Genomic DNA, 26,071 nt, shown 5'->3' with positions numbered 1-26,071 from the left:
AAGTAAAAACAATAGGTTCTGTGTATTATGAGGGAATAAAAACAATGGGCTCTGTGGTCTGGTGGGGATCTGGGTTAGAATAGGTCCTCAGTACCCCTTGCTTATAGAAGGCGACTAAATGGGGCAGTCCTTCGGATGAGACCGCAAAAACTGATGTCCCGTGTCACAGCAAGTGTGGCACGACAAAGATCCCTCCCTGCTGAAAGGCCGAACACAGGCCTAAATTTTGCAGCCCTTACAGGCAGTGGTGATGTCTCCATATGAGTGAAATATTCTCGAGAGGGACGTTAAACAATATTCAATCAATAGACTCTGTGTGTTACAGTACTGTGTGTGTTACAGTACTCTGTGTATTACATTACTCTGTGTATTACATTACTCTGTGTGTTACAGTACTCTGTGTATTACAGTACTCTGTGTGTATTACAGTACTCTGTGTGTTACAGTACTCTGTGTGTATTACAGTACTCTGTGTGTTACAGTACTCTGTGTATTACATTACTCTGTGTATTACATTACTCTGTGTGTTACAGTACTCTGTGTATTACAGTACTCTGTGTGTATTACAGTACTCTTTGTGTATTACAGTACTCTGTGTGTTACAGTACTCTGTGTGTATTACAGTACTCTGTGTGTATTACAGTACTCTGTGTGTTACAGTACTCCCGTGTGTTACAGTACTCTGTGTATTACATTACTCTGTGTATTACATTACTCTGTGTGTTACATTACTCTGTGTATTACAGTACTCTGTGTGTATTACAGTACTCTGTGTATTACAGTACTCTGTGTGTATTACAGTACTCTGTGTGTTACAGTACTGTGTGTGTTACAGTACTCTGTGTGTTACAGTACTCTGTGTATTACAGTACTCTGTGTGTATTACAGTACTCTGTGTGTTACAGTACTCCCGTGTGTTACAGTACTCTGTGTATTACATTACTCTGTGTGTTACATTACTCTGTGTGTTACATTACTCTGTGTATTACAGTACTCTGTGTATAACAGTACTCTGTGTGTATTACAGTACTCTGTGTGTATTACAGTACTCTGTGTGTTACAGTACTCCGTGTATTACAGTACTCTGTGTATTACAGTACTCTGTGTGTTACAGTACTCTGTGTGTTACAGTACTCTGTGTATTACATTACTCTGTGTATTACATTACTCTGTGTGTTACAGTACTCTGTGTATTACAGTACTCTGTGTGTTACAGTACTCTGTGTGTTACAGTACTCCGTGTGTTGCAGTACTCCGTGTGTTGCAGTACTCCGTGTGTTACAGTACTCCGTGTATTACAGTACTCCATGTATTACATTACTCTGTGTATTACAGTACTCTGTGTATTACATTACTCTGTGTATAGCCTATGGACTTGGAACACAGTACTAATTATATGAGTGAAATATTCTCGAGAGGGACGTTAAACAATATTCAATCAATAGACTCTGTGTGTTACAGTACTGTGTGTGTTACAGTACTCTGTGTATTACATTACTCTGTGTGTTACAGTACTCTGTGTATTACAGTACTCTGTGTGTATTACAGTACTCTGTGTGTTACAGTACTCTGTGTGTTACAGTACTCCGTGTGTTGCAGTACTCCGTGTGTTGCAGTACTCCGTGTGTTACAGTACTCCGTGTATTACAGTACTCCATGTATTACATTACTCTGTGTATTACAGTACTCTGTGTATTACATTACTCTGTGTATAGCCTATGGACTTGGAACACAGTACTAATTATAAAGATTAGTGGTATTCCAATCATCGATTATAATAAAAAAAATCAGTCGATTGTTAGCAAATTCCAATTGCTCGATTATGAAAATTTTATTCCAATTAATCAGTTTTTAACTGTAGTTTTTAAGAATATTTTTGCTGTGACCTATCTGTTAACATAAAAGTTTTGTTTGTCGTAATGGTTGCGCACACAAAAGCGAAAGTAATGATACCCGGGGAATAAAGCATGTTTGCATGATCGGTTAGACGTACTTTTGATTCAGACACGTACATGTATAAATGAAGGACCGTCCATCAAAGAGAATCATGTACGAGCAAAGCCATGTGTGAATTACGTAGATAAAACTGCATTCATAGGCCAGTGTTACTCTGCGTGTGCGTATTGTGTTTTCAATTGTCGACAATACGTATAGATCTGATTTGTTTTTAATAAAATTAATTTCTTTCCTTATTTTTCTTTGCTGACCGTTAATTATATTTTATGCCGGATAGTCACCAGTTTATGACAAGTAACTTTGAAAGACAGGGATATAAATGGAGCAAATGATATCTGTTTTGGCATGTAACCCTTCTAAAAATCGTTTTGACTTTTTTATATATGTAATGCAAGGATAATAAGATAACAAAAGAGTAACAAATACAGAAATTCATTTACACTATCTCGGCAAATAAACAACGAATAGAAATGTAGAAAATATTTATTTACACTATCTCGGCAAATAAACAACACTATCTCAGCAAATAAACAACGAATATAAATGTAGAAAATATTTATTTACACTATCTCGGCAAATAAACAACGAATAGAAATGTAGAAAATATTTATTTACACTATCTCGGCAAGTAAACAACGAATAGAAATGTAGAAAATATTTATTTACACTATCTCAGCAATATAAACAGCGAATAGAAATGTAGCAAATATTTATTTACACTATTTCAGCAAATAAACAACGAATAAAAATGTAAAAAATATTTATTTACACTATCTCAGTAAATAAACAGCGAATAGAAATGTAGAAAATATTTATTTACACTATTTCAGCAAATAAACAACGAATATAAATGTAGAAAATATTTATTTACACTATCTCGGCAAATAAACAACGAATATAAATGTAGAAAATATTTATTTACACTATCTCAGCAAAATAAACAGCAAATAGAAATGTAGAAAATATTTATTTACACTATCTCAGCAAATAAACAACGAATAGAAATGTAGAAAATATTTACACTATCTCAGCAAATAAACAGCAAATGGAAATGTAGAAAATATTTGTTTACACTATCTCGGCAAATAAACAGCAAATAGAAATGTAGAAAATATTGATTTACACTATCTCAGCAATATAAACAGGAAATAGAAATGTAGAAAATATTTATTTGCACTTTTTCAGTAGTTAAATGACTTTATTATAGAATTTCTGTGTGTCCCATTATAGTTGATAATTAGTTACATTAAACCAATCATCGGTTAGGAAATTCTCACCGATTCTCATCACTAATAAAGATATTAATTAGTGTTAATGTTGAGTGGAAAAGTCATTGTTTTTTTTTAAAACAATAGTAAATTGTAAAGAGTGGAACATAGCTCCTGTGTTTCAATGATTTAGAGGACAGTCAATGATTTAGAGAGGACAGTCAATGATTTAGAGAGGACAGTCATTGATTTAGAGGACAGTCAATGATTTAGAGAGGACAGTCAATGATTTAGAGGACAGTCAATGATTTAGAGAGGACGGTCAATGATTTAGAGGACAGTCAATGATTTAGAGAGGACAGTCAATGATTTAGAGGACAGTCAATGAATGTAACTGTCAGCTGAGGAGTGAGGCAAAAGCGTTTCAATAGCTGTAGAACTCGAGTATGTAAAGATAGGAGTACTTTATGTCCTCGATTATTTGTGTATTTATATAACTGGTTTTCCCCTTGTTTATTTATAGAACCGTATGGAGGAGTCCAAGGCTCTCTTCCGGATGATCATCACGTATCCATGGTTCCAGAATTCTTCAGTTATCCTATTTCTTAACAAAAAAGATTTACTAGAGGAAAAAATCATGTTGTCACACTTGGTGGATTATTTTCCCGAATTTGATGGTAAGTTTAACCACTCGGGAGGCATTGTTTGACAACTCATACCACACACACACACAAGTTGATGATAAGTTTAACCACTCGGGAAGTTCTGTTTGAAACTCGTACTAAATAAGTAAAATGTAGAATAATGGTAAGTGTAACTACTCGGAAGGTGTTGCTTGTAACTCGCACAAGTTGAGGCAGTATGATTTTGTCGAATACATCAGTGGAGAATGTAGGTCAGTATTGGATTTTTTGATTGGATGAAAGGGGGGGGGGGGGGGGTGTATAAGGTAGTAGAAAGTCGTCAGTTATAACACCTCAGATGATACCCTCCTCCTCGAGTTCTCAATGATATCTAGTGTAGTTGAACTCCGGCCATCAAGAGGTTCAGTGCTCATACTTTTGTTCAGTTTTATCATCTATTATATGTAATTTTGGTTTCATTTTTATGGGGTCATCTGAGTCACTCAGGTGACCTATTGCTTTTGGTCTTCGTTCATCATTGTCTGTTGTGCATCAATACTCAACATTTTTGACTTCTTCTTGATAACTAGCTTTCCAATTTCTTTTCAAATTTGGTATGACACATCATTAAGACAAGGGGGACATAAATTGTAAATTTTAGGGGCCCTGCACGTCTGGGGCCTGAGGGATGGAGCAAAACCTGCCAAAAATTGAGTAATTTTATTTTAAAAAATCATCTCTATACAGTCTCATAACCTTAAAAAAAACTAAATGCATCAAATGAAGTAAAGCAGGAAGGCCTTATCCAAAATTATAAATTTCATGATCCCAGGGGTAGGAGTTTTAGGTACCAGGATGGGGCCAAAATAATCATGATTATTGTCTTTATCATTTGAAAGACTTTATTTAATTTTGCCAATACTGTGTACAAACTAGATGCATATTTAGGAAAGCAGAAAGGGGTTATGTGTTCCAAAATTGGGAATTTCACAAACCCAAGATTCTGACTTTAGGGTGTGTCCAAAATTGTCTTATAGTGTTAATATAACCTAACGATTATGTTATGTAAAATCTCTCATCAGTATGGGTACTTTCAGGGTCATTTATGTTTTAAGAGCACATCTTGTTTTATACTGCTGCTGAATATTGTAATTTAGCTTAGATATGCAGTATTAGTATAGCTTTTTGTAACCCTTGGGGCTAGTGGTACCTTGATGGAATACCTAGATGAGTAGTAAGGACTAGGCCTGTTTTTTTCGGTGTTTTTTTTTTTTTTTTTTCTTTTCCTTTTTTTATTGATATCAAAATTGGTTTAAAAACCAAGGTTTGTTATTGAAACTGAATCAAAACATATCAGAATTGTGTCAGCCCTTTCAGAACATATTTACCCACATGCTGGGTTAGATGAAAGCCCTGAGATTTAATGTCACAGATTGCTTTATGTGTTATGATATACTCCTGATCCGATTTATAAAGTCAAATTCTCACCGAATAATGATGTTTCTGCAAAGGATATCAAGTTAAATTCTCGCTGAATAATGTCGTTTCTGTAGAGGATATCAAGTCAAATTCTCACCAAATAATGATGTTTGTTTCTGTAGAGGATATCAAGTCAAATTCTCACCAAATAATGATGTTTGTTTCTGTAGAGGATATCAAGTCAAATTCTCACCAAATAATGATGTTTGTTTCTGCAGAGAATGTCAAGTTCTGTGTCTGTTGTATTTTGTAGGTGCAAAGAAGGATGCCCAAGCGGCACGGGAGTTCATACTGAGAATGTTCGTAGATCTAAATCCTGACCCAGACAAAATTATCTATTCTCATTTCACATGTGCAACAGGTAAGTAGCTTTTTCATGTCATAGAATCACTACTTTCTGTTTCATGTCATACAATCACTACTTTCTGAAATCTTCTTTCCTACGATCAGTTCCTCATCAAATCAAAGGGACTTGTTTATTCATGTTAGAAGAATTTATTCTGTGACAGTCTTATATTGAAACCAAAATACTTCATGACTGGGATAGATTAAAGAAGGATAACTCTTGCTGAATTTTTATGTCACAGGAGTTGTCTATCTTGATATCAAACCGTGAGGAGTTTTTGCCAGTTACTTTAACAATTTATTCAGACCCAACTTAAAGAGAGCTGAACATAAAATCAGTGTAAAAGTTTATAGGGTTATGGTCACAATTTCACACACACACACACACACACACACACCCCCCCCCACACACACACACACACACACCCCATTTTGCGTTTAGATATAATGTATATAAGGTATTTGTAATGCTCAACTGAAATCTGAGTATCGGCGTGCGTTACAGAGATCGCTATTCTTCATTATGTAAACAAGGCTTGTGTCTTTTTTTTCTTTCTTTTTTTTCTCTCGTTTACTTAAGTTATATAACCTAAAGTCTTCAGTAAAATATAATTCTATATAATCGTTCGCGTGCCTGTTCGACTACAATTAAACTATTCTGTATGTTTATTACTTGTTATCATTGAAAACAAATCAAGGTAACACAGGAAAGAATTGTGATATCTACAGCACGTAAGTGAAATTGACAACCGACACTCCAATATAATGTACCGTGAACAAGGAAATCAAAAATATCAAAATCTTCGAATGAAATTGTTGCATCTTTATGACACACTAATTCAACATAATCTAATGCTGGAGGAAATGAAGTGGGGGTAATATGAAACTTTATATGATAATCTAATGCTGGAGGAAATGAGGTGGGGGTAATATGAAACTTTATATGATAATCTAATGCTGGAGGAAATGAGGTGGGGGTAATATGAAACTTTATATGATAATCTAATGCTGGAGGAAATGAAGTGGGGGTAATATGAAAATTTATATGATAATCTAATGCTGGAGGAAATGAGGTGGGGGTAATATGAAACTTTATATGATAATCTAATGCTGGAGGAAATGAAGTGGGGGTAATGTGAAACTTTATATGATAATCTAATGCTGGAGAAAATGAAGTGGGGGTAATATGAAAATTTATATGGAGCAGTATGGTAATACGAGGGCAATATCCCGGATCTATGTGAACGAAAAAAACAGCCCAAAACTAACAGGTTTTCTGTCTACCTGAACTTGTAGCTCTACTGTAAGTACTTCAGGTCGGGCATTGTACGTCTCACTGTGAATATTGTAGCTCTACCGTAACACAAATTACATCAGGATGGGGATGGTACGTCTCGCTGTCAATATTGGACAAGATCTTAGGGAACTTATAATATGTGACTGTCTCTCCATGTCCGATTCATGGAAACGATAAAAATCACAATTATTTGATATAGCATTGCCTTAGTGAGGAGGATTTATACATACAGTTGATTTAAGGTCATAAGAAATGGTACCGAGGTTCTGGCTTTATCCAATGCCTTGTATTCGTACAGCACAGCACCAATCATTTTCTGTGTATTCCTTTATGTATTTTTCTGATAGTATAGTATTGATATGAAGCATTGGTGTGAGAAGCGCTAATTAGGTTACAAATTATTCCAGGTGCAAGAGGTATATCAAGGCTACTTAATTGGTAAATCAGTTAATCAAATATTCAGCTATCTAAGAATTTTGTCCTGACAAATGCGCTATTGGATTAAGCGAAACCTCCTGTAAAAGAAAAGGCTCTACAAATTAGATTTATTATTTTACAATGGATGCATTTTAACGAAAATGCTATACTTCTCTCAGTAAGTACTCTTAAGCAGCATCTTTTTTTTTTGATATGTAATAATTCATCTATATCACTTTATTTTTCAGACACAGAAAACATCCGTTTTGTGTTTGCCGCGGTGAAGGACACCATTCTGCAGCTTAATTTAAAGGAGTATAACTTAGTGTGAAAAGTCAATGGATGCACGTCATTTTAAAAAAAAAAACCTGGAGGTCGAAAGGTTAACATGACACTTCGATCTCACAAGGTCAAGGTCATTTTTCACTTTGACCCTGGTCAATTTTTGCTGACCATACACAAAAATAACCTTGAAAAGTGTCCTTGTACATGAGTAACAAAAAACTTTCAAAAAAAAAAATTTACAAAAAAAGCGAAGAGCTGTACTTAAAGCTGTTCTATTTGTGTGATGCACAGTCCGTGAGCAGTATCTATGGAGACAAGAGAATTTTTTTATATATATTATATATACATCTATATATATATATCTGAGTATATCTTCATCATCTCGCGTGATAGGCAGTGCTGGGCTTACGCAGGAATTTCCCACTATTAACCTCTCCGTTAGTTTCAATCTTTGGTTTCCTCGGACAGCAGATGTTCAACCTTCGACTCCCTGCCCCCTTCTCCCCATACAACAAATTATTTCCTATGGATCGGCTGCAGTGTCCAGAAGATATGGACAACGGTGTGTGAATCGGGGATGCTGGGATTGGTCCCGAGGATGAGAAATACTAGGAAAAATTTTTATTATGCAAAGCTGCACTGTGTTGAAACCTCATCTTTATGAAAAAAGAAACATAACTTTTCTTTACATGAAAGGAAAACAGCTGTGAAGTTGAATATTTTTTTCTTTCAAAGAGGAAAAAGCAGGACTCGTCATCAGAAATACCATTGATCCCCATTTAATTTCCACAACAACTGTTTCTCCAATTATCCCCCTCCTTCCCATTTCATCTCCCCTTGTGCGCCCCCTAGTGGTGACAAAAGACAAAACCAGTACAAACATTGTGTGTTGTGTATGTGATTTTAAATATTGTGGTGTATTTTTTGTAAAATTGCCAAGGGAAGTAACTCAGTTATAAAACATGTAAAGGATCTTGGGCTTTGTGATTATCGTTCTACCCCCCCCCCAGGGCATAATTGAGTTTTGTTATTTGAGTGATTAACGGCCTGGGACATCACTCACTTTCCCCTCACACATTTCTGTTCTGTTCTTTTGTATTGTGTGCATAATGAAAGTTTTAGATTATTTGTTTTTAAAAAAGTGTCAACTTTTGGCAAGGTTTTTGTTTCAAATGTTTGATCTGAAGATAACATCCAAAGTGGTATATATATATATATATATATTTTTTTTTTTTTGGCATAATGTAATGGATGTTAATATTATTTCATAGCATGTAACGCGAAAAAGACCATTAGTTTTTCACTGCTTGAGTCGCGGTCTTTAAGTGTGTTCGACGCGATGGAGTTCATTTCAACACCTGTGAATATCTAACCGTGCTCTACTTCCGGTCAGTCGGTGGACGATGAAGAAATAAGATGTGTTATAACGCTGACAGATTGGGAGATATGAATAACTGTAAAACAATAGGTCAAAACGGGGGTGGGGGGTGACCTTCGCCATTGTGTTCATGTTCTAGATTTTGACTGAAGTTGGGGGATACTGAGCATTGTCGGACCTGAGGAATTGTATTAACGGATGAGATGAAGGATATACCTTCATACGTCAGCATGTAGTCATCATTCTGGGTTTTTTTGGGGGGGGGGGGGGGGGGTTCAGTATGTCAAGTTTGCATAATATTCCTCTCCCTTGTGACCTAGGGTGTTAAACTTTTACATTTTAAATTTAAACGTTATAAAGGTGCATCTCTGAAATACGAATGACATGACGTTACGAATTGATGTACTAATTAAGAGGACACGTTAATTATTCACATGGGTGATCTGATGGCTCCAGATGTGAGAAACGAAACCCTGGAGACGGTGGTACCTTGAGACGGACACATTCCATTTCACATTCAGTCACGGTCTATTTTCAGCCTAATGTTAAGTTTTTTTCTTCCCCTGGGTTCAGTGTAACATGATTTATTATTGAAGGTCATTTAATTTAATGTCAGCTTTGGCTTCTGCCGGAGAATGTCGAGACGGTCACAGACAAGCATTTTATGTATTCTGTTCTGAGCTACAGGATGTGGAAATCTTTTATCATTGAAGGTAATTAAAGGTCACCCATGTGTCTTGGAACTTTTGATTTTTTTTATCTGTACTTCAGAAATTGTAATGTCAACAGAACAATTTGAAAGAAACTTTCATTAATAATTTGTCAGTTCCCCCTTCTCTTTAATGAGGTTTAGTGTTGGGGGGAGGGGGGGGTATTCAATATGTAATGAGGTATAGTGGGGTGGGTAGGGGGTATTCAATCTATAAAGAGGTATAGTGGGGTGGGGGTATTAAATTTATAAAGTTATAGGTCTGCCAAGGTGAAAAAGATTGTTTTATTTGATGGTGCCAGGCAAACACAGACCAGATGTGGTACTGTTCCTGTCTATAAAATGGTCTGTCCTGACAGGGCATTGTGTTCATGTGGGTAAAGGTGTATGTTGATATATGAGGAATTATACGGCCTGACTGTTCTCCCAGTGTTTCACAGCTAAAGGATCCATCTCTTCTAGTCTCCAGCGGTTACTTTGCTTCTTGTATTCCCCTTGTGTTGGCCATTTTCCATTCTGAGAGACACAGATCAGAAAAAGTGCAATAATTAACATGTAGAATATTGTTGTGTGGGAAATATGTTAGGAACCATCTAGGCATCTACAATTTTTACATGTGTACATTGTCAAGTGTGTGTAAATTTGTAAGTAGGTAATAGGTCAAAGGTGATTGTCAAGCTTATCTCCATGGATACCAGTTTATAAATATTTGTTATCGATAGTCTCATACAGACATACACAAACCGTGAATTGGATTAGAAGCTGTAGATTTAACTTGGAGACTTGTGTATACTGTTTTGCATTTGTATCATTGGTTGACACAAGTCACATGTCCAACATGTGCTATTCTTAGAACATCAGTCACATGACATCACATCATGTGACTAAGGTATTTTTTTTTTTTTTTTTTTTTTTCTATTTTTTTTTTTTTTTTTTACCAAATGTAGAATTTCTACGATAGGTGTTTTTCATTCGATGTGTGTGTATTCTGTTCATTGTCAATGGATTTAATGATTTAAAAAAAACAAGGCCCCTTGTGTCGGTAAAAAACAACAAACAAGGCCCCTTATGTCAGTAAATGTTTTGAGTACACTTGTTTAACATGAGAAGAGAGTTGGACTTTGTAATATATGTGGTGTGTGTGATTTCACTATTGCCTGTACTCGAGAAAAAGTGTGGGAGTTTTTTGAGAGAGAGGATGTGCGATATTATTTTTTTTTTTTCTGAATATCGTTATGACTATGTAATGCTGGGTTTAACATACACTGATTCTTGTAGTGCATTGTACAGTCAGTCTCCCATTGGATCACAGAAAGATCTTCAACTTGACGATTCCAAATTCTGAAAAAAAAAAAAATTGGCTTTGTGTTACCAGTTGTGATAATATTGTGTGTGTATTATACTCAGAATGAAATGTCTTTTGTTTTTCAATTGAATTCAATGAAAATTTTAACATTCTTTAAAAAGACAGATGAAAAGATGTAATTTGAATTTTCTATTCACTAGGCTTGTTTTGGTATGGGATGTAAAATTTAACAACAGGAAATGACGTATTGTTGTAATTCCAGAATATCGTTGTGTAAAGATAAAAAAAACCTGTCCTAGAACTGATTACATAGTAGCTCTCTCTCTCTCTCTCTGCATGTTGATAGATTTTTACGCTTATTTTTAATGATGGAGAAGGGCCGTGTTTTATATATATATATATATTTTTAACTGCAGTCTTGTGTGAACAGGGGGTATGACTATATAACTGCAGAGACATGTTTCGTTCTGACAGGTAAAACTGTTTATTCTCTAAGCGTTTGAGAGACCCGGCGATTTTAGAGGCCCGTATGTGGTTCTCTCCGTTGATTCGTCAGTCCATATTATTTATTGTCACCAGTCAATTAAAGCTTAAACTGTACAGTCTCTGTCATTTCTTGTTTCTACATGAGGCCCATGTAAAGAAGTGACATGACAGGGAGAGTGGAATTCTGGATATTGATGTTGAAAATTTCTCCAGGAATGCTGGCTACTATACCACTTATAACTGGATACATTGTCAGAATGGATTAAAAGTATAAGAGAAATATTAAAATAATAAAGCAAATGTACACACCATGTATCCTTCTGTGTGTAGTAAACCAGAAGTGATAAAAGAATTAAGATAGGTTCAGGGAGTGATTTTCCCTCTTTTCAGAGGAAATCCTCCGATTTGCTCAATTTTCGAAAAAATAAAACGCTCTGGATTTGATCTTAAGTGGCACAAAATTATATTTTTAGCTCACCTGAGCTAAAAGCTCAACTGAGCTTTTCTGATCACCCGTATTCTGGCGTCCGTATGTCCGTCCGTCTGTAAACTTTTAACATTTTTGAATTCTCAACCACTGGGCTAATTTCAACCAAAATTGGCACGAAGGATCCTTAGGTAAAGGGAATTCTAAATTGTTAAAATAAAGGGCCAGGCCACCTTCCAAGGGGAGATGATCAAGAAAAGGTAAAATTAGGGTAGGGTCATTAAAAAAATCTTATCAAGAACCACTGGGCCAGAAAACCAGGTAGAGTGAGGTGTTTTCCTCCCTTATTGAATTCAGTCACATCCCAGTTAAGGTTACATGAGGAATATATTTTGGTTCCAGTGGACAAACTTGTAACGACATTGTTTCTGTTTCTAAGGCTCATTATTACAACTGTATTTTAAACGAACTTGGCATTGGCTTCACTTTTGGTAATCGTACTTGTACTCCAACTGCCCTTTCAAAAGATGTTCTTCAAAACCATACTTCAGTTTTAGGCACATTTGGCATCTCAGTCAATGGGTCGAATGAATATGAGTTACCGTGTTCCATACCTAAACTGGATTCCTAATCTACATAAAAACCCTTACAAAGATACATTGCTGGATCCAATATATGCTCTACCAGCCCCTATCTTTGCTTTTCGCGAAAATATTGACAGCTGTGAAGGAGAAACTTCAAACTTACTGTGCGACTACATATGCCTGAAGCGGTGTAAATCAAATGTGGATTCTAAAACATTCTAAAGAACTTTTAATAAACTTCAAATCACAAAACTGTTCTCAGATCAACATCAAAACCTATGACTTTCCAACATTTTGAACGACCATTCCTCACGATGAATTAAAGACTTGGACTTTTTGACGTCATAGACAGTTGTTCAGCAAAAATGGAAAACGAAATATTCATATCTAGTGATCAGTAAAAATGACTTTGTTAAACACCACTCTGATTCCACACATAAGTACTCTGAAGTTGAAATAAAAAAGAATATGCTAGAGTTCCTCATTGACAATATCTTCGTGATCTTAGACGATCAGGTCTTTCAACAGTCTATTGGAATTCCCATGAGCACGAATTGTGCTCTTTTGTTAGCTGAACTGTTTTTATATTCATATGAAGCAGAATTTATTCAGAATCTTCTACGTTAGAAGTAAAAATCTCTTGCGATGGCCTTCAATTCGATATATTGAGGACGTTTTAATTATTTAATTATGAGATTGATCACTGTTATTAACAATAATGACTTTCATTCATGTGTCTAGCTCGATATATCACTGTGAGTTCGAAATAAAGGACACCACAGAGTCGACCTCTTCTGCTTCATACTTGAATATTTTATTGCAAGTAGACATTAACGGCAAACTAACGACAAACGGGATGATTTCAGCTTCTCTATCGCCAACTTCCCATATCTATGTAGCAATATTCCATTAACACCTAATACGCAAGAGCTTGTGAATAATTTGATTTGCCGCTCATAGGATACCCTGACCGAATTTGTCCAATCAACAAGACTCTTTCAGCCCAATTTCGGTAAACAATTGTGATAGCAAAGTTAATGCTACCTTTAAAAACAGAAGAATTCCGTTACTATAACGATTACTTTGATTGGGCGATTTGTTTTATATGTTTATTCATGAGAACGAGTGAGTAGGAATGAACGGACCCACGGGTGATGGAGAGAGGTCTATTTTATCTGCTTGACGCTGTATGACCCGAAGTTCATGTATCGGAGTTATCATAATTTCCCCTTGAAAACAACATATATAAAAGGAAACATTTGAAAAGTAAATATATCTAGAAGAGTACCTATGGTAGGCGTCTATAAATAGCCCCACGCGTCAGGGGATTTTAACAAGTTCACGTTGTATAAATAGCACTTTGTTGTGGGGTTTAAATTTCGTGAATGAAGGAAAGCCGGGTAATAATTCTATAGTTTTCAGGCTGGGGGTATCCATTTAAAACGTAGTTTTCTTCCATTATCTTCGAAAGGGACTGAACGTACAGGAGAGACATCATTTTTTCCCCACAAGCTACACGTAAAGTGAGGAGATGCTTCTTTTTTTTTTTTTTTTTTTTTTTTTTTTTACCTGAGATTATTTCATCATCACAAAAACTACCCAAGTTAATGGCGGGAAATGATTGCACTTCCAGAATACACCAGGTTTATCAAATTAACCCATATAACTTTCCACTGTTCTGATCCAGTGGTTCTTGACATTTTCAAATGGCCCACCCTACTTATGTATTTCATGGATATTGACCCCTTTCAAGGGTATGCTCCTTTATTTCAATATTTGAACGAAGTTCAATACTCTTCATGCAAAGATGCTTTATGGGGAATTTGATTGAAATTTACCTAGCAGTTGTGGAGAAAATCTCGAAAATATTAAAAGTTTATGGGTAGATGGACGAAAGACAACTGTGGTCAGAAAAGCTTACTTCAGACTTCTGCTCAGGCGAGCTAAACAATAAGCCCATGGACCACATCGCTTACCTGAGTAGCAGTTCCTAGCAATGAACAAGCTTAAGGAAAACTATCATTACACAAGCAGCTTGGTTCAGAAAAAAAAAAGAAAGGTAACGGCTAAAATCTTATTTATTTTCAATCTTAATTATGAAATTTGACATCAAATTCATTATCATGACCGCCGTGGTGGCTGAGAGGTTAGAGCGTTCGCCCCGCTTGCGGAAAGCAGGGGTTCGAATCCCGGCCGCGACAGACCTAAGTCGTTAAAACAGGTAGTGATAGTTCCATCGCCAAACGCTCGGCATCAGGTGTGAATGTCACGGGTCCTCGGAGATGACCTTAAAAACGGATAACCCGTTTACCTAAGAATCAAGATATATGAGCTCACGGCGGGTGTGACTGGTCAACAGAGGAGCTAACTCTTCCTAGGCATCTGATCCCACCTATGGTGTGTTCAGGGGTCCGTGTTTGCCCAGCTCTCTATTTTGTATTGTTTATAGAGTTATGAGATTGATCACTGTTCGTTATCTTCACCTTTCATTTGTATAAGTTTGATTGAAATTGGCCCAGCGGTTCTGGAGAAGAAGATTTTTAAATCTATCTGCATGTAAAACTTTGATTCGCTGTGGTCCACCCCAACCTCGGGGACCATGATTTGAATAAATTTGAATATATCTATAACAGGAAGTTTTCACTTAAACCTCCACTCTTATCGCCTGGTGGTTCTTAAAGACCCAACTTTAAGTTAACTCCCCCAAATTTTACCCGCGTCGCGATCAATGATAAGCCGCTGGTCAATCAAACTTTTAACAATAGAGCTTAGATTGATTGACGTTTGCAGAGACCGTGGTCTACAGCTACCCGAGAAAGATGTTTTGATAACAATCATGGCTAATGATGACCAGCAGTCTTCAGATCTCGAGGAAAGCCCTAGTATACCTGAGTTTTGATAGCATTGACTCGCACCTAGAATATTTTAATTTCTAACGTCCCCTATACAATGCAATTTATCATCGTATTTTCTCTCTCCATCTTTATACATGTATTATAGATTAAACAATCAGAAATCAAAGAATAATAATAATTAAAAAAAACAAAAAACCAAACAAACATAAGTTATTGGAATATTTTCTATTAATGATTTATTGTGGCTTTATATTTATAAAAACATGAACAATTTTTTATTGGCACAGCACATCAACATGTATAATGGTTATATTGCCCATGCGTAAAACTGTTACAGTAGTTTAAAAATTGCTTCTGTTTGAGATACCACATGGATTATAAATTACACAATCAGAAATCAAACAACAGTAAAAAAGCATAAATAAGTTATTGAGATATTTCTATTTATAATTTATCACCGCTTTATATTAGAGAGAGAGAGAGAGAGAGAGAGAGAGAGAGAGAGAGAGAGAGAGAGAGAGTTAGAGAGAGAGAGAGAGAGAGAGAGAGAGTTACTGAGGTATTTCTATTTATAATTTATCACGGCTTTATATTTATAAAGATAAAGAGAGAGAGAGAGAGAGAGAGAGAGAGAGAGAGAGAGAGAGAGTTGTTGAGCTATTTATAATTTATCACGGTTTTATGTTTATAGAGAGAGAGAGAGAGAGAGAGAGAGAGAGAGAGAGAGATGTGTAAAACTGTAGCAATAATATAGATGAAATAATATGGCATGGCAATAGTGTTGCATACGTATGACAATAATTACTCATTTAGTCAATGATTGAGAGTAAGCGAGAGAGAGAGAGAAAGGGGGGTAGACTAGCTATGTGTCAGCTTTTGTTTGGGATACCATCGTTACACAAACACTACGTCCACAGAAACCCTAAAGAGAGAGAGAGGAGGGGGTGTATACTTCGTGTCAGCTTCTGTTTGGGATGCCATCGTTACACAAACACTACGTCCACAGAAACCCGAGAGAGAGAGAGAGAGAGAGAGAGAGAGAGAGAGAGAGAGAGAGAGAGAGGAGGGGGAAGACTTCGTGTCAGCTTCTGTTTGGGATACCACCATTACGCAAACACTACAGCTACAGAAACCCTACAGACAGCCCATATTGAGGGGTATCTTGACCATTCTTCATTTGGTTGTACATGTACACAGATCTACTTGGATTTATTCATTCTCTCGAAACATGGATATTTTACCTACTACACCCACGACACCGCGAACTCCCAGGACACGCCGGGTAATATTATATTTAGGAAATTATTTATATACGATATATAACAATTTAATTAGAAGTTTTTAAAAGCAAAGGTTTAGAAATGGGCTAAACCTGTCATTTGCAATACATAAATATGACCAAGTTTGAAGGTTTACGGGAAATAGAAATGCGGTATGCATGTAGGTAGAAATTTTAATTATTTTTTTTTTGCACAAATCAAGACACTAAGCATAATTTATAATAACCTGAGAAATTTCCTGTGTATATCATAAAAATATACACAACAACTGATCTCATGGCCAGGTGAATTCCAGGTAAATAACATTGACCATGGATAAGCTCCGCCCACATTCAGTCATCCGTGGAGCAACCGTACGGTGTTTTTTTGGGTCTTTAAGAAAAATAAAAAATAAAAAGTTTTCTCTATATATTCACATGTATAAATTTGATCCCATGTCGTGGCCCCAACATACACCGGATGTCATGATTTAAACAAACTTGAACCTCCACTATATCAGGAAGTTTTCATGTCAATTTCAGCTTTTCTGGCCCAGTGGTTCTTGAGAAGATTTTTAATTGACCTTACCCTATTTTCATGATGACCATCTCCCCTTTGAAGGGGCATGACCCTTCATTTGAACAAACTTAAATCCCCTTCACCCAAGAATGTTTTGTGCCAAGTTAGGTTGAAATTGGCCCGGTGGATCTGGAGAAGATGAAAATGTGAAAAGTTTACAGACAGACGGACAGACAGATCCACACCGGATAGTTTTGATCAGAAAAGCTCATTTGAGGCTTCAGTTCAGGTGAGCTACATGTCTGGAAGTATTCACTTAACTTTCAACTTGGCTGGCTTCTTTAGAGAATTTTTGCTTTATGTTACGCAGGAGCCATGGATTGAACAAACGTTTTTGCACACATGATAGGATTAAAACTGAATTATACAGCATCCTCACAAACCAAGCCTACCGCTACTCAGTACTTTCAGTACTTTCATTTTTTAATAGAAACAAGAAAGGATGCAAGTGAATTGTACCTTAACATCACAAAGTATTCTTGAGAAACGTTGCGCATGTTCTACTCCACTATTGCTGATGAATGCAACACTCTCCTCATTACATATTTCCCTTTCGTCCTCCACGAAAATGCCGTCGATTGCCACATTTTATGAGCGGTCGCTCAAGTGCAAGTATAGCACTGTAGACTGAAATATAGTTCACATGAAAAGCGAAGATAACGAACAGTGATCAATCTCATAAATCCCATAAGCAACACACAATAGACAGTTGGGTAAACACGAACCCCTGGACACACCAGAGGTGGGATCAGGTGCCTAGAAGGAGTAAGAATCCCCTATCGACCGGTCACACCCGCCACGAGCCCTATATCCTGATTAGGTGAACGGAGTTATCCGTAGTCAAAGTCAGTGTGCCAAGAACGATCTAACAATCGGTATGAAACACGTCAGACAGCATTTGACCCAATGATAGGTTGTATTGGCAAACTAGACCGTTATAACGACCATAGAATTTGCGAAATGCTGACTTTAATCGAGACTGTTGAAAGCCCTGTACCATCAACTTGTTTGTCAGTAGCTTGCCTCGATTTAAAAACTGACCATAGGCAGAACAAGCTCTTGCGCATCGAATCAGTTGAGATATACACGCACCATATGCAGGTTATAACGGAATATTGTTACATGAATATGAGAAGCTGAACTCATCCCGTTTGCCATACAGTTGAGTTGTCAGTTTGCCGTTAATGTCTACTTTCAATGAAATATCTTAGTATGAAGCAGAAGTGGACGACGCTGTGGTGTCTTTTATTTCGAGCTCACAGGGATATATCGAATGGACATATGATTGATTGATTGATTGCTGTTTTCCACCACACTCAACAATTTTTTCAGTTATCTGGTGGCACCCAGTTTTTATTGGTGGAAGAGAGAACCTAGATACAATATACCTGGGAAGAGACCACCGACATTCCGCAAGTAAACTGGGAAACTTTCTCACTTACCGGCGCGAGCGCGATTTGAACCCGCACCGACCAGAGGTGAAAGGCCGTGTGATTTTGAGCGTGATGCTCTAACCACTCGGCCACGGAGGCCCCCGAATCGATATATGAATGAAAGTTATTATTGTTGATAGACAAAACGTCTTCGATATATCTAAATGTCGAATTGAAATGTAAGTCCGACTTTGATGCAGAAAACTGTAAAAGGAAAACAGCTTCCCAAATAAAGCAATTTCATTCGTTGCGGTGGAAAGAGGCATGACTCACTTTACTTAGTCCCTTCTCTCCTCCTGTAACACGCAGTTTTGTCTGTCTTGTGCAGCTCTTGCTGTTTCAGTCCAGTTTGTAAACCTTATCTGCTCTTTTTCTCTTTCCACCATTCTTTTCCACGTTTCCTTTGGCCGACCTCTTTTCCTTCTACCTTCAGGTGTCCATGTCAATGCTACTCTGCAGTTGTTTTGTGCATCTTTTCTCAAAACATGTCCAATCCAGGTCCATCTTCTCACTCTCACTAAGACACTGATCTTATCCATCTCTGCTCTTTTATTCAAAATGATGTTATCGATCTTCTCCTGCCAATATATCTCAAATATCCTTTTCAGGCATGAATGGAGGAATATGTCTAATCTTTTTTCATCTCCCTTTGTAACCTTCCATGTCTCTGACCCGTGTAACAAAACTGATGCAACATTTAATCTAAATATTTTCAATTTGGTCTTTCTTCCAAGGTGGTTGTCTCTCCAGATTTTGCTAAGTTTGTTAAACGCACTCCTGGCAAGCCCTATTCTCCTTTTCATGTCCTCTGTAGCCCTACCACGTTTGCTGACTGTTGCACCGAGATATATGAATCTATCAACTTCTTCCAGATCTTCCCCATTCATAGTTACTGGTACGCTTAATATTGGATCTATCCTAATCATTTGCGTTTTACGGGTGTTGATCTTAAGTCTAGTACTTCTTGCTATTTCATTAATACTGTCAGTCTTTGTTTGTATCTGTTGTCTGCTGCTTGATATAAGGACAATGTCATCAGCAAAGTTAAGGTCTTCTAACTTGCTGGTAAATTTCCACCGTATGCCTGTGTTGTTTTCTGCTGTAGCTTTTCTCATAATCCTGTCTATTACCACGAAAAAAAAGGAATCCCGACATGTTACACCCTTGTTTCACTCCCGACTTTACTTGAAACCACCCTGTTAGTCCATTCCCAGTTTGCACAGCACATTCACTCTGACTACACATAACTTTGATAATTCTTATGAGGTTTGGTGGATTCCGTAACTTTTCATGATCTTCCATAGCGTATCCCTATGCACACTGTCGAAGACTTTTTCAAAGTCTACAAAGGTTGCTGTTCCATTCTATTGCTTGTTCGAAAATGTTACGGAGAATGAAAATCTGTTCCGTTGTACTTCTTCTAGCCCTGAATCCAGCCTGTTCTTCACTCAGCATTCTGTCTACTTCCTGAGCTATCCTCTTGATGATGATGCTACCCAACACTTTGGATTCTGTTGTTAAAAGTGTGATTCCTCTCCAATTTCCACACGATGTTAGAACTCCTCTCATAGGCAGCTTTATAATGATTCCCTTCTTTCATAGGCATAATGCAGTTCTGAGGAAAAACGATTTCAAATACAAATCGTTTAAATGTGAAGCGTCCGTTGTAGTGAGTGACGATGGGCTTAGTGACTCAACTGACCAGCATCTATTCGAAAATATCAAGTGGTAGCAGTCAACATAGAAGGAAAGCCAATATTATGTCTAATTGACACTGGTTCACAAGTTCCTACCATCACCGAATCTTTCTTCCGAAATCTGTTGAAATCGGAGCCAAAATTAATAGATGTAACCAAATGGATGAGAGTGTCTGGTGCCAATCATCTACCAATTCCATACATTGGTTACATTGAGGTAGAGATAGACACTGCTCATTATTCCATTCCAAATGTTGGAATATTAGTTGTAAAGGATCCTGTTGATAAATTTGGTAAAGATAGAAACATGCGTGTTCCTGGCGTATTGGGAAGTAATTTCTTCCATATTCATAAGGAACAAGTAGGTCAGAATCTTATTTTAATTGCAGGCAAAATCGTTTTTAATCTTGTGTATGTGTTTGAAATGAGAACTTCTCCAGTTGATGGCTCTGAAAAATAAAGTTTTGTCAAGGTTGCAGGTTGTGAAAGTTGTGATGGGTGCTAATATTGATAGCTGTGAAGGAGAAACTTCAAACATACTGTGCGACTACTTGTGACAGAAGTGGTGTAAATCAAATTTGGATTTAAAAAAAAAATAAAAAACGAAGAAAAACTTCATGTACATTTGAAATTGCAAACCTTTTCTGAAATCAAGATCAAAAGGTATGACTTTTCACGACATTTCCTCACGGTAAATAGGCACGTTTCGAGTTCATCCGGAACACCCGGGATTTTTCGCATTTAGCCACGCCGATCACGTGACATGAACAAAATGTTCAGCAGGGGTACTTCCGGTTGATATTGTTTACTCTGGTAACAAAATTGTCTTTAACAAAATATGCATTTTGTGGCACGAAAGGTCGCAATTCAGATAATGGAAAGAAAGGGGTGTATATCTACTTTGGATGATGGTAAAGTTCACCCTTTCCCAACCCTGGAAAAAAAATGTCCACGCAGAGGAAACGATGGCGTCATTTGTTTAGAAAACCACGAGTAGCAGAACAGTGCAGAAAATTAGAGCGATTACTACATTCCGTAAAAGCTGATCCAACACAGAAGTATCCCTGTTCTAGCCATTTCACCATATGAAAGGCGAAGATAACAAACAGTGATCCAAGTTTTAAGAAAACCAAGAGGTTTGTACTGCCCTTTACAAATAGATACTGCGCGACATTAAAATAGGCCTAGTTGAAACCCTTATCCACATAGATTCGAGCAATGTATGTATTTTACAATGGTGATCATGTGGCACTAAATCGATAGTAGATTATCATATATCAGAGAATTTACACTTCGAACTCATGGTTTAGGCTCATAGGCAATTTCGGGGGGGGGGGCATATACTTATAATATTGGGGGGGGGGGGGGCATATACTTATAATATTGGGGGATATATTCTTACAAATCTAGATTAGGATTTGCAATAATCATTCATCTAAGCTCCATACAGATAGTTCATTTACTTCCAAATAAATTTCAATTCATATCAAAGAACTCTCATTTATCTTTGCTCCAACTTGACCAAGCAGTGTGCTTTGTATACATCAGAAATTACATGTACATGTATGTACACTTCCACTCATATTTATGAGCTCTCCCACTTCTCATTTAGTAAGAAAAATGAGCATGATTTTCTTTCTTCATAATCTATTCAACATATATACACAGGTTGATAACAATGACTGTACTCCGTATGTTGACTGGAATTATTGACTGGTATGCAGTAAAACAGCTGAAGGAAAGTTCAACTATTAATTCATTTCAGCCTGGTAAGAATCAATATCCTTTTGTGTATTATACACCTGCAATTCTTTTCTTTTACTGCTTCAAATCTTGTGTATTTGAAATTTTAATTCTGATATTTTGGTATTATTATAGATAGTCTGGCAGTATTATAGGTAATCTGGCAGTAATGGCATGACATCATGAGAGCTATCAACATGGTTAATGATGTATAGAGACACTGTCTGAAGACCTCGAGGGAAAGGCAAAGAAAATGGATGATCCACTTCCTATATCCCTGTTAAAAAGAGGAAGAATACCACAACATTGACGATAAATTATTGTCAATTCAAGAAGCAAAGTTGTGAAAATGCAAAAATGATAATTAATGTATTTGTTAGAAAAATATCGTTAACTGCATATATATTTCTTGAACTTATTCAGGAATACATCAGATGTAGTCATTCATATTAAAACTGAATCTATGAATTTTCATAACTTTTATCAATAAAGTTTACTATATTTATTTTACATGTATCTAATTTCCCTAATACATTGTACTCATGGGAGTTTGCTTGCATTCAATGTTCTGACATGAATCCGAAAATGTGCATATTTAATCACAAGAGCCCACCTGGGCACTAAGCATGTGTCATGTATAAAGCAGACTCAAACAAGATCTACCAACATAATATTTGAATGAACACAAATGGTCTTAGATACTCTTTTTTTCTCTGCAATATATGGCATTAAACAGCATTAATTTTTTTTTCAATTTTGTTAATATATACAAGTCAATTAACTTTTCCCAAACTTTTGATGCATATAATGGATTTTCTCTGTACTGCTACATCTGATTCTATGTGCACATAATGGAAATGATGTCACTAACAGGAATATACCTTAATCATGAGCAGATATATTTTGTTCAATGATAACAATTTGAGCAATGATCACAAATACTCATGACATTGGAATTATGAAAACTCATTGAAATGCATGTATCTACTAGAGTTACTTTCATACTAAAAATTCTTCTTATTAAATGAGTCACTTATAAATGAAAGACTTGTGGCGCAAGTATTAGTTGATAAGTAATAATTTTCAAATATCAATGTTTAAATTAGGGAGGATATCATTTATAACTTAGTAGATATGATTAAATTATTCTCACCCATATAACATTTTTCTTTTATCTTGGTCATTTTTGGTCGCATATATCACATTCAGTTGTGTCTTTGATGAGTATGATGATCATTTATGTAGAATTATTCCATAGCTTTGACATAATTTTGATTCACAAATGTTACTTTTCAAAAATGTCTTACTACACCTTAGAAAGAGTTTCTCAAATCAGCATGAAATGATTTAATTATGAATGAGGATCAACAGAATAATGGATATTAGGCAATTCAAGTTTACATAGCGTAATATCTGTGGAAACGAGGGGGTTATTTATATTTGGTTTCTTTTACATCATATATGAAAACAATTTTTTTTTTATATATAAAATTGTTACAGAAAATCAAAATCAGTAAAATTCAAAAGGCTTTCCACAAATTATGACATTGTTAAATTTGTTTTAGAAAAAACAAAACAAAAAGCTGTCCGGATCTAGTTTTGCACTCATAAAAATGCAGCGAAATATTTGTGAGACTTTACACCCGCACTAGGAATGAACGAATACATTGTATAAATTGCCCAACCCCTCATTTCCACAGAAGTCAGTACTGGGCACGATGTCGGCTTTATGAATCACTTTAAGACATTGTGTTTTGTTTAATCATATACAACGTTCTACAAAAAGTAGTAACTACATTGATTTACCTATTTGGTAAGTTTCACCGAGTCTAATACGTTCTTTTCATGTCCCACTATGGCTACTACTGTACTAGATAGGGCCTAGGGTTCCTAGACAGGCCTCCTGCATAGATCTGCAAGTTACACTGCAGCATCGTCGTCTTGTCTAAGTCTTCCGTTGAATTTGACCAATGGTAGCTTATCAAACGTTGACAAACAAATACGTACCCCCATACATCCCAAACAAATACTTTTAATATGCGAAGTGCTGGTAAACAACGAGAAACCGGAAGTAACCCTGCTGAACATTTTTGAAGCGGCGTGACTAAACACAGAATAAAAACCGTGTTCCGGAGGAACTCGAAACACGGCTATTAAAGACTAGACTTTAAAACATCATAGAGAGTTGCATCTTCAACGAAAATGGAAATGAAAAAATTCAAATCTAGTGATCAGTCATCCAAAACATTACTTTGTTAAACACCACTCTGATTCCACGCACAAGTACTCTGAAGCTGATATAAAAATTATGTTGGAGTTCCTCGTTGACAATATCTTCGTAGTATTTGGTGATCAGGTCTTCCAACAGCTGGAATTCCCATGGGAACGAATTGTGCTCTTTTCTTCAGCTTACCTGTTTTTATATTCTTATGAAGCAGAGTTTATTCAATAGCTTCTATATGATAAGAAAAAACTCTTGATGTTGCCTTGAATTCGACGTTTAGATATATTGACGACTTTCTATCTATTAACAACAGTCATTTGATCATTTGAGCTCTTGATTTTGTATTCGTTATAGGAGTAAACAGATTGATCACTGTTCGTTATCTTCACCTCTATAGGAGTTATGAGATTGATCACTGTTCGTTATCTTCACCCTTATAGTAGTTATGAGATTGATCACTGTTCGTTATCTTCACCTTTATAGTAGTTATGAGATTGATCACTGTTCGTTATCTTCACCTTTATAGGAGTTATGAGATTGATCACTGTTCGTTATCTTCACCTTTATAGGAGTAATGAGATTGATCACTGTTCGTCATCTTCATCTTTATAGGAGTTATGAGATCGATCACTGTTCATTATCTTCACCTTTATAGGAGTTAAGAAATTGATCGTTGTTCGTTGTCTTCACCTTTTATAGGAGTTATGAGATTGATCACTGTTCATTATCTTCACTTTTCACACTTATGGAATTTTTCTGCCTCTGATAAAAATCTTGGAATTTCATTGGCTGAAACCAATACTACATAAAACGATGTTATGCCTCTTACTAAAAATCGGAACTCCTCGAATGTCTCGTGCACTCGACATAGATCTCGGATGTAATACGATGGCATCCATGAGTTAATTTGATGCATTGCTAGCTATGACGTACGTAACGTAGTGCAGAAGGTTGTGACGTCATAGTTAATTCACTCATGGATGCCATCATATTACATCCGAGATCTATGTCGAGGTCGCGAGACATTTGAGGAATTCCGATTGCTCTTACTAACCTAGTATGTTTCCTGACCACACATGTCTACTATGGCGTCATGAGAATACGTATACCCAATCGGATCACGCGCTCGTTCTTTTCCGTAACCTGTAATAAGAGTCGGACATGGATCGGTGCAAGAATTGCATCAAGTCGATGCGTTTATTCCCCGGAAGTGCGTCTGTGGATGCGGTTAAAGGGCCAGAACCGAATTCCTATATAATGTGTTGTTTAGATTTTCACCACAAATTTTGCTTTGATATTATTAATGTCTTATTCACTCTAATTGATAGGGGTAGAATACCTTAGATATGTATGATATCTTAGATGCATTTGAAAGCCCGCGTTTCATATTGTAACGTACGACTGTGACGTCCCTCCACATACGAAGTTTATTTGCGTTTACGGAAATAGCAGAGTAATTACGATTGTACGTATACTCAGTCGCTGGAGTAAGCGCATATTATGACGTCATATACGAAAACAGATGTATTCATTTTTGAATTTACAGTTTGTTAAAAAACTAGTTTTTAATCGTTGTTGATGGGTTTTTTAATGTTGCAGCCACTTTTTCATTGATGTACGTCTGATAAAGTTGTACATGTACAGTAGAAAAGCATCAAGAATGAATAATGTCAATATGACTTTAATCAAAGTATAGGCCTACGTAAAATCATCGACAGGATAAATTCGTTAGGCCTCGCCCAATATTATTTTTTTCAAGGACCCCATATATTGCCGTATTA

At 36.4% G+C, this 26,071-nt stretch overlaps 2 protein-coding genes across 3 annotated transcripts in view; both read left to right on the top strand.

Annotated features, from left to right (window-relative positions):
• LOC125661993 (guanine nucleotide-binding protein G(q) subunit alpha-like) overlaps window positions 1-11,603 on the top strand; it is a 34,450-nt gene extending 22,847 nt beyond the window's left edge. The window contains 3 exon segments of the mRNA XM_048894160.2: window positions 3,688-3,841; window positions 5,520-5,627; window positions 7,574-11,603. Of these exon segments, the coding sequence (XP_048750117.1) occupies window positions 3,688-3,841; window positions 5,520-5,627; window positions 7,574-7,656 (345 nt within the window). The 3' untranslated portion in view covers window positions 7,657-11,603.
• Window positions 1-26,071, top strand: part of LOC125660925 (sodium-dependent glucose transporter 1A-like) — a 210,509-nt gene that overhangs the window by 136,805 nt on the left and 47,633 nt on the right. The gene's annotated exons all lie outside the window — the stretch shown is intronic.

The sequence above is a fragment of the Ostrea edulis genome, chromosome 8 (assembly GCF_947568905.1).
Source record: "Ostrea edulis chromosome 8, xbOstEdul1.1, whole genome shotgun sequence".
In the NCBI taxonomy this organism is placed as follows: domain Eukaryota; kingdom Metazoa; phylum Mollusca; class Bivalvia; order Ostreida; family Ostreidae; genus Ostrea; species Ostrea edulis.
Note: the sequence above shows the minus strand (reverse complement) of the source record. Positions and strands in the feature narration are given on the sequence as shown.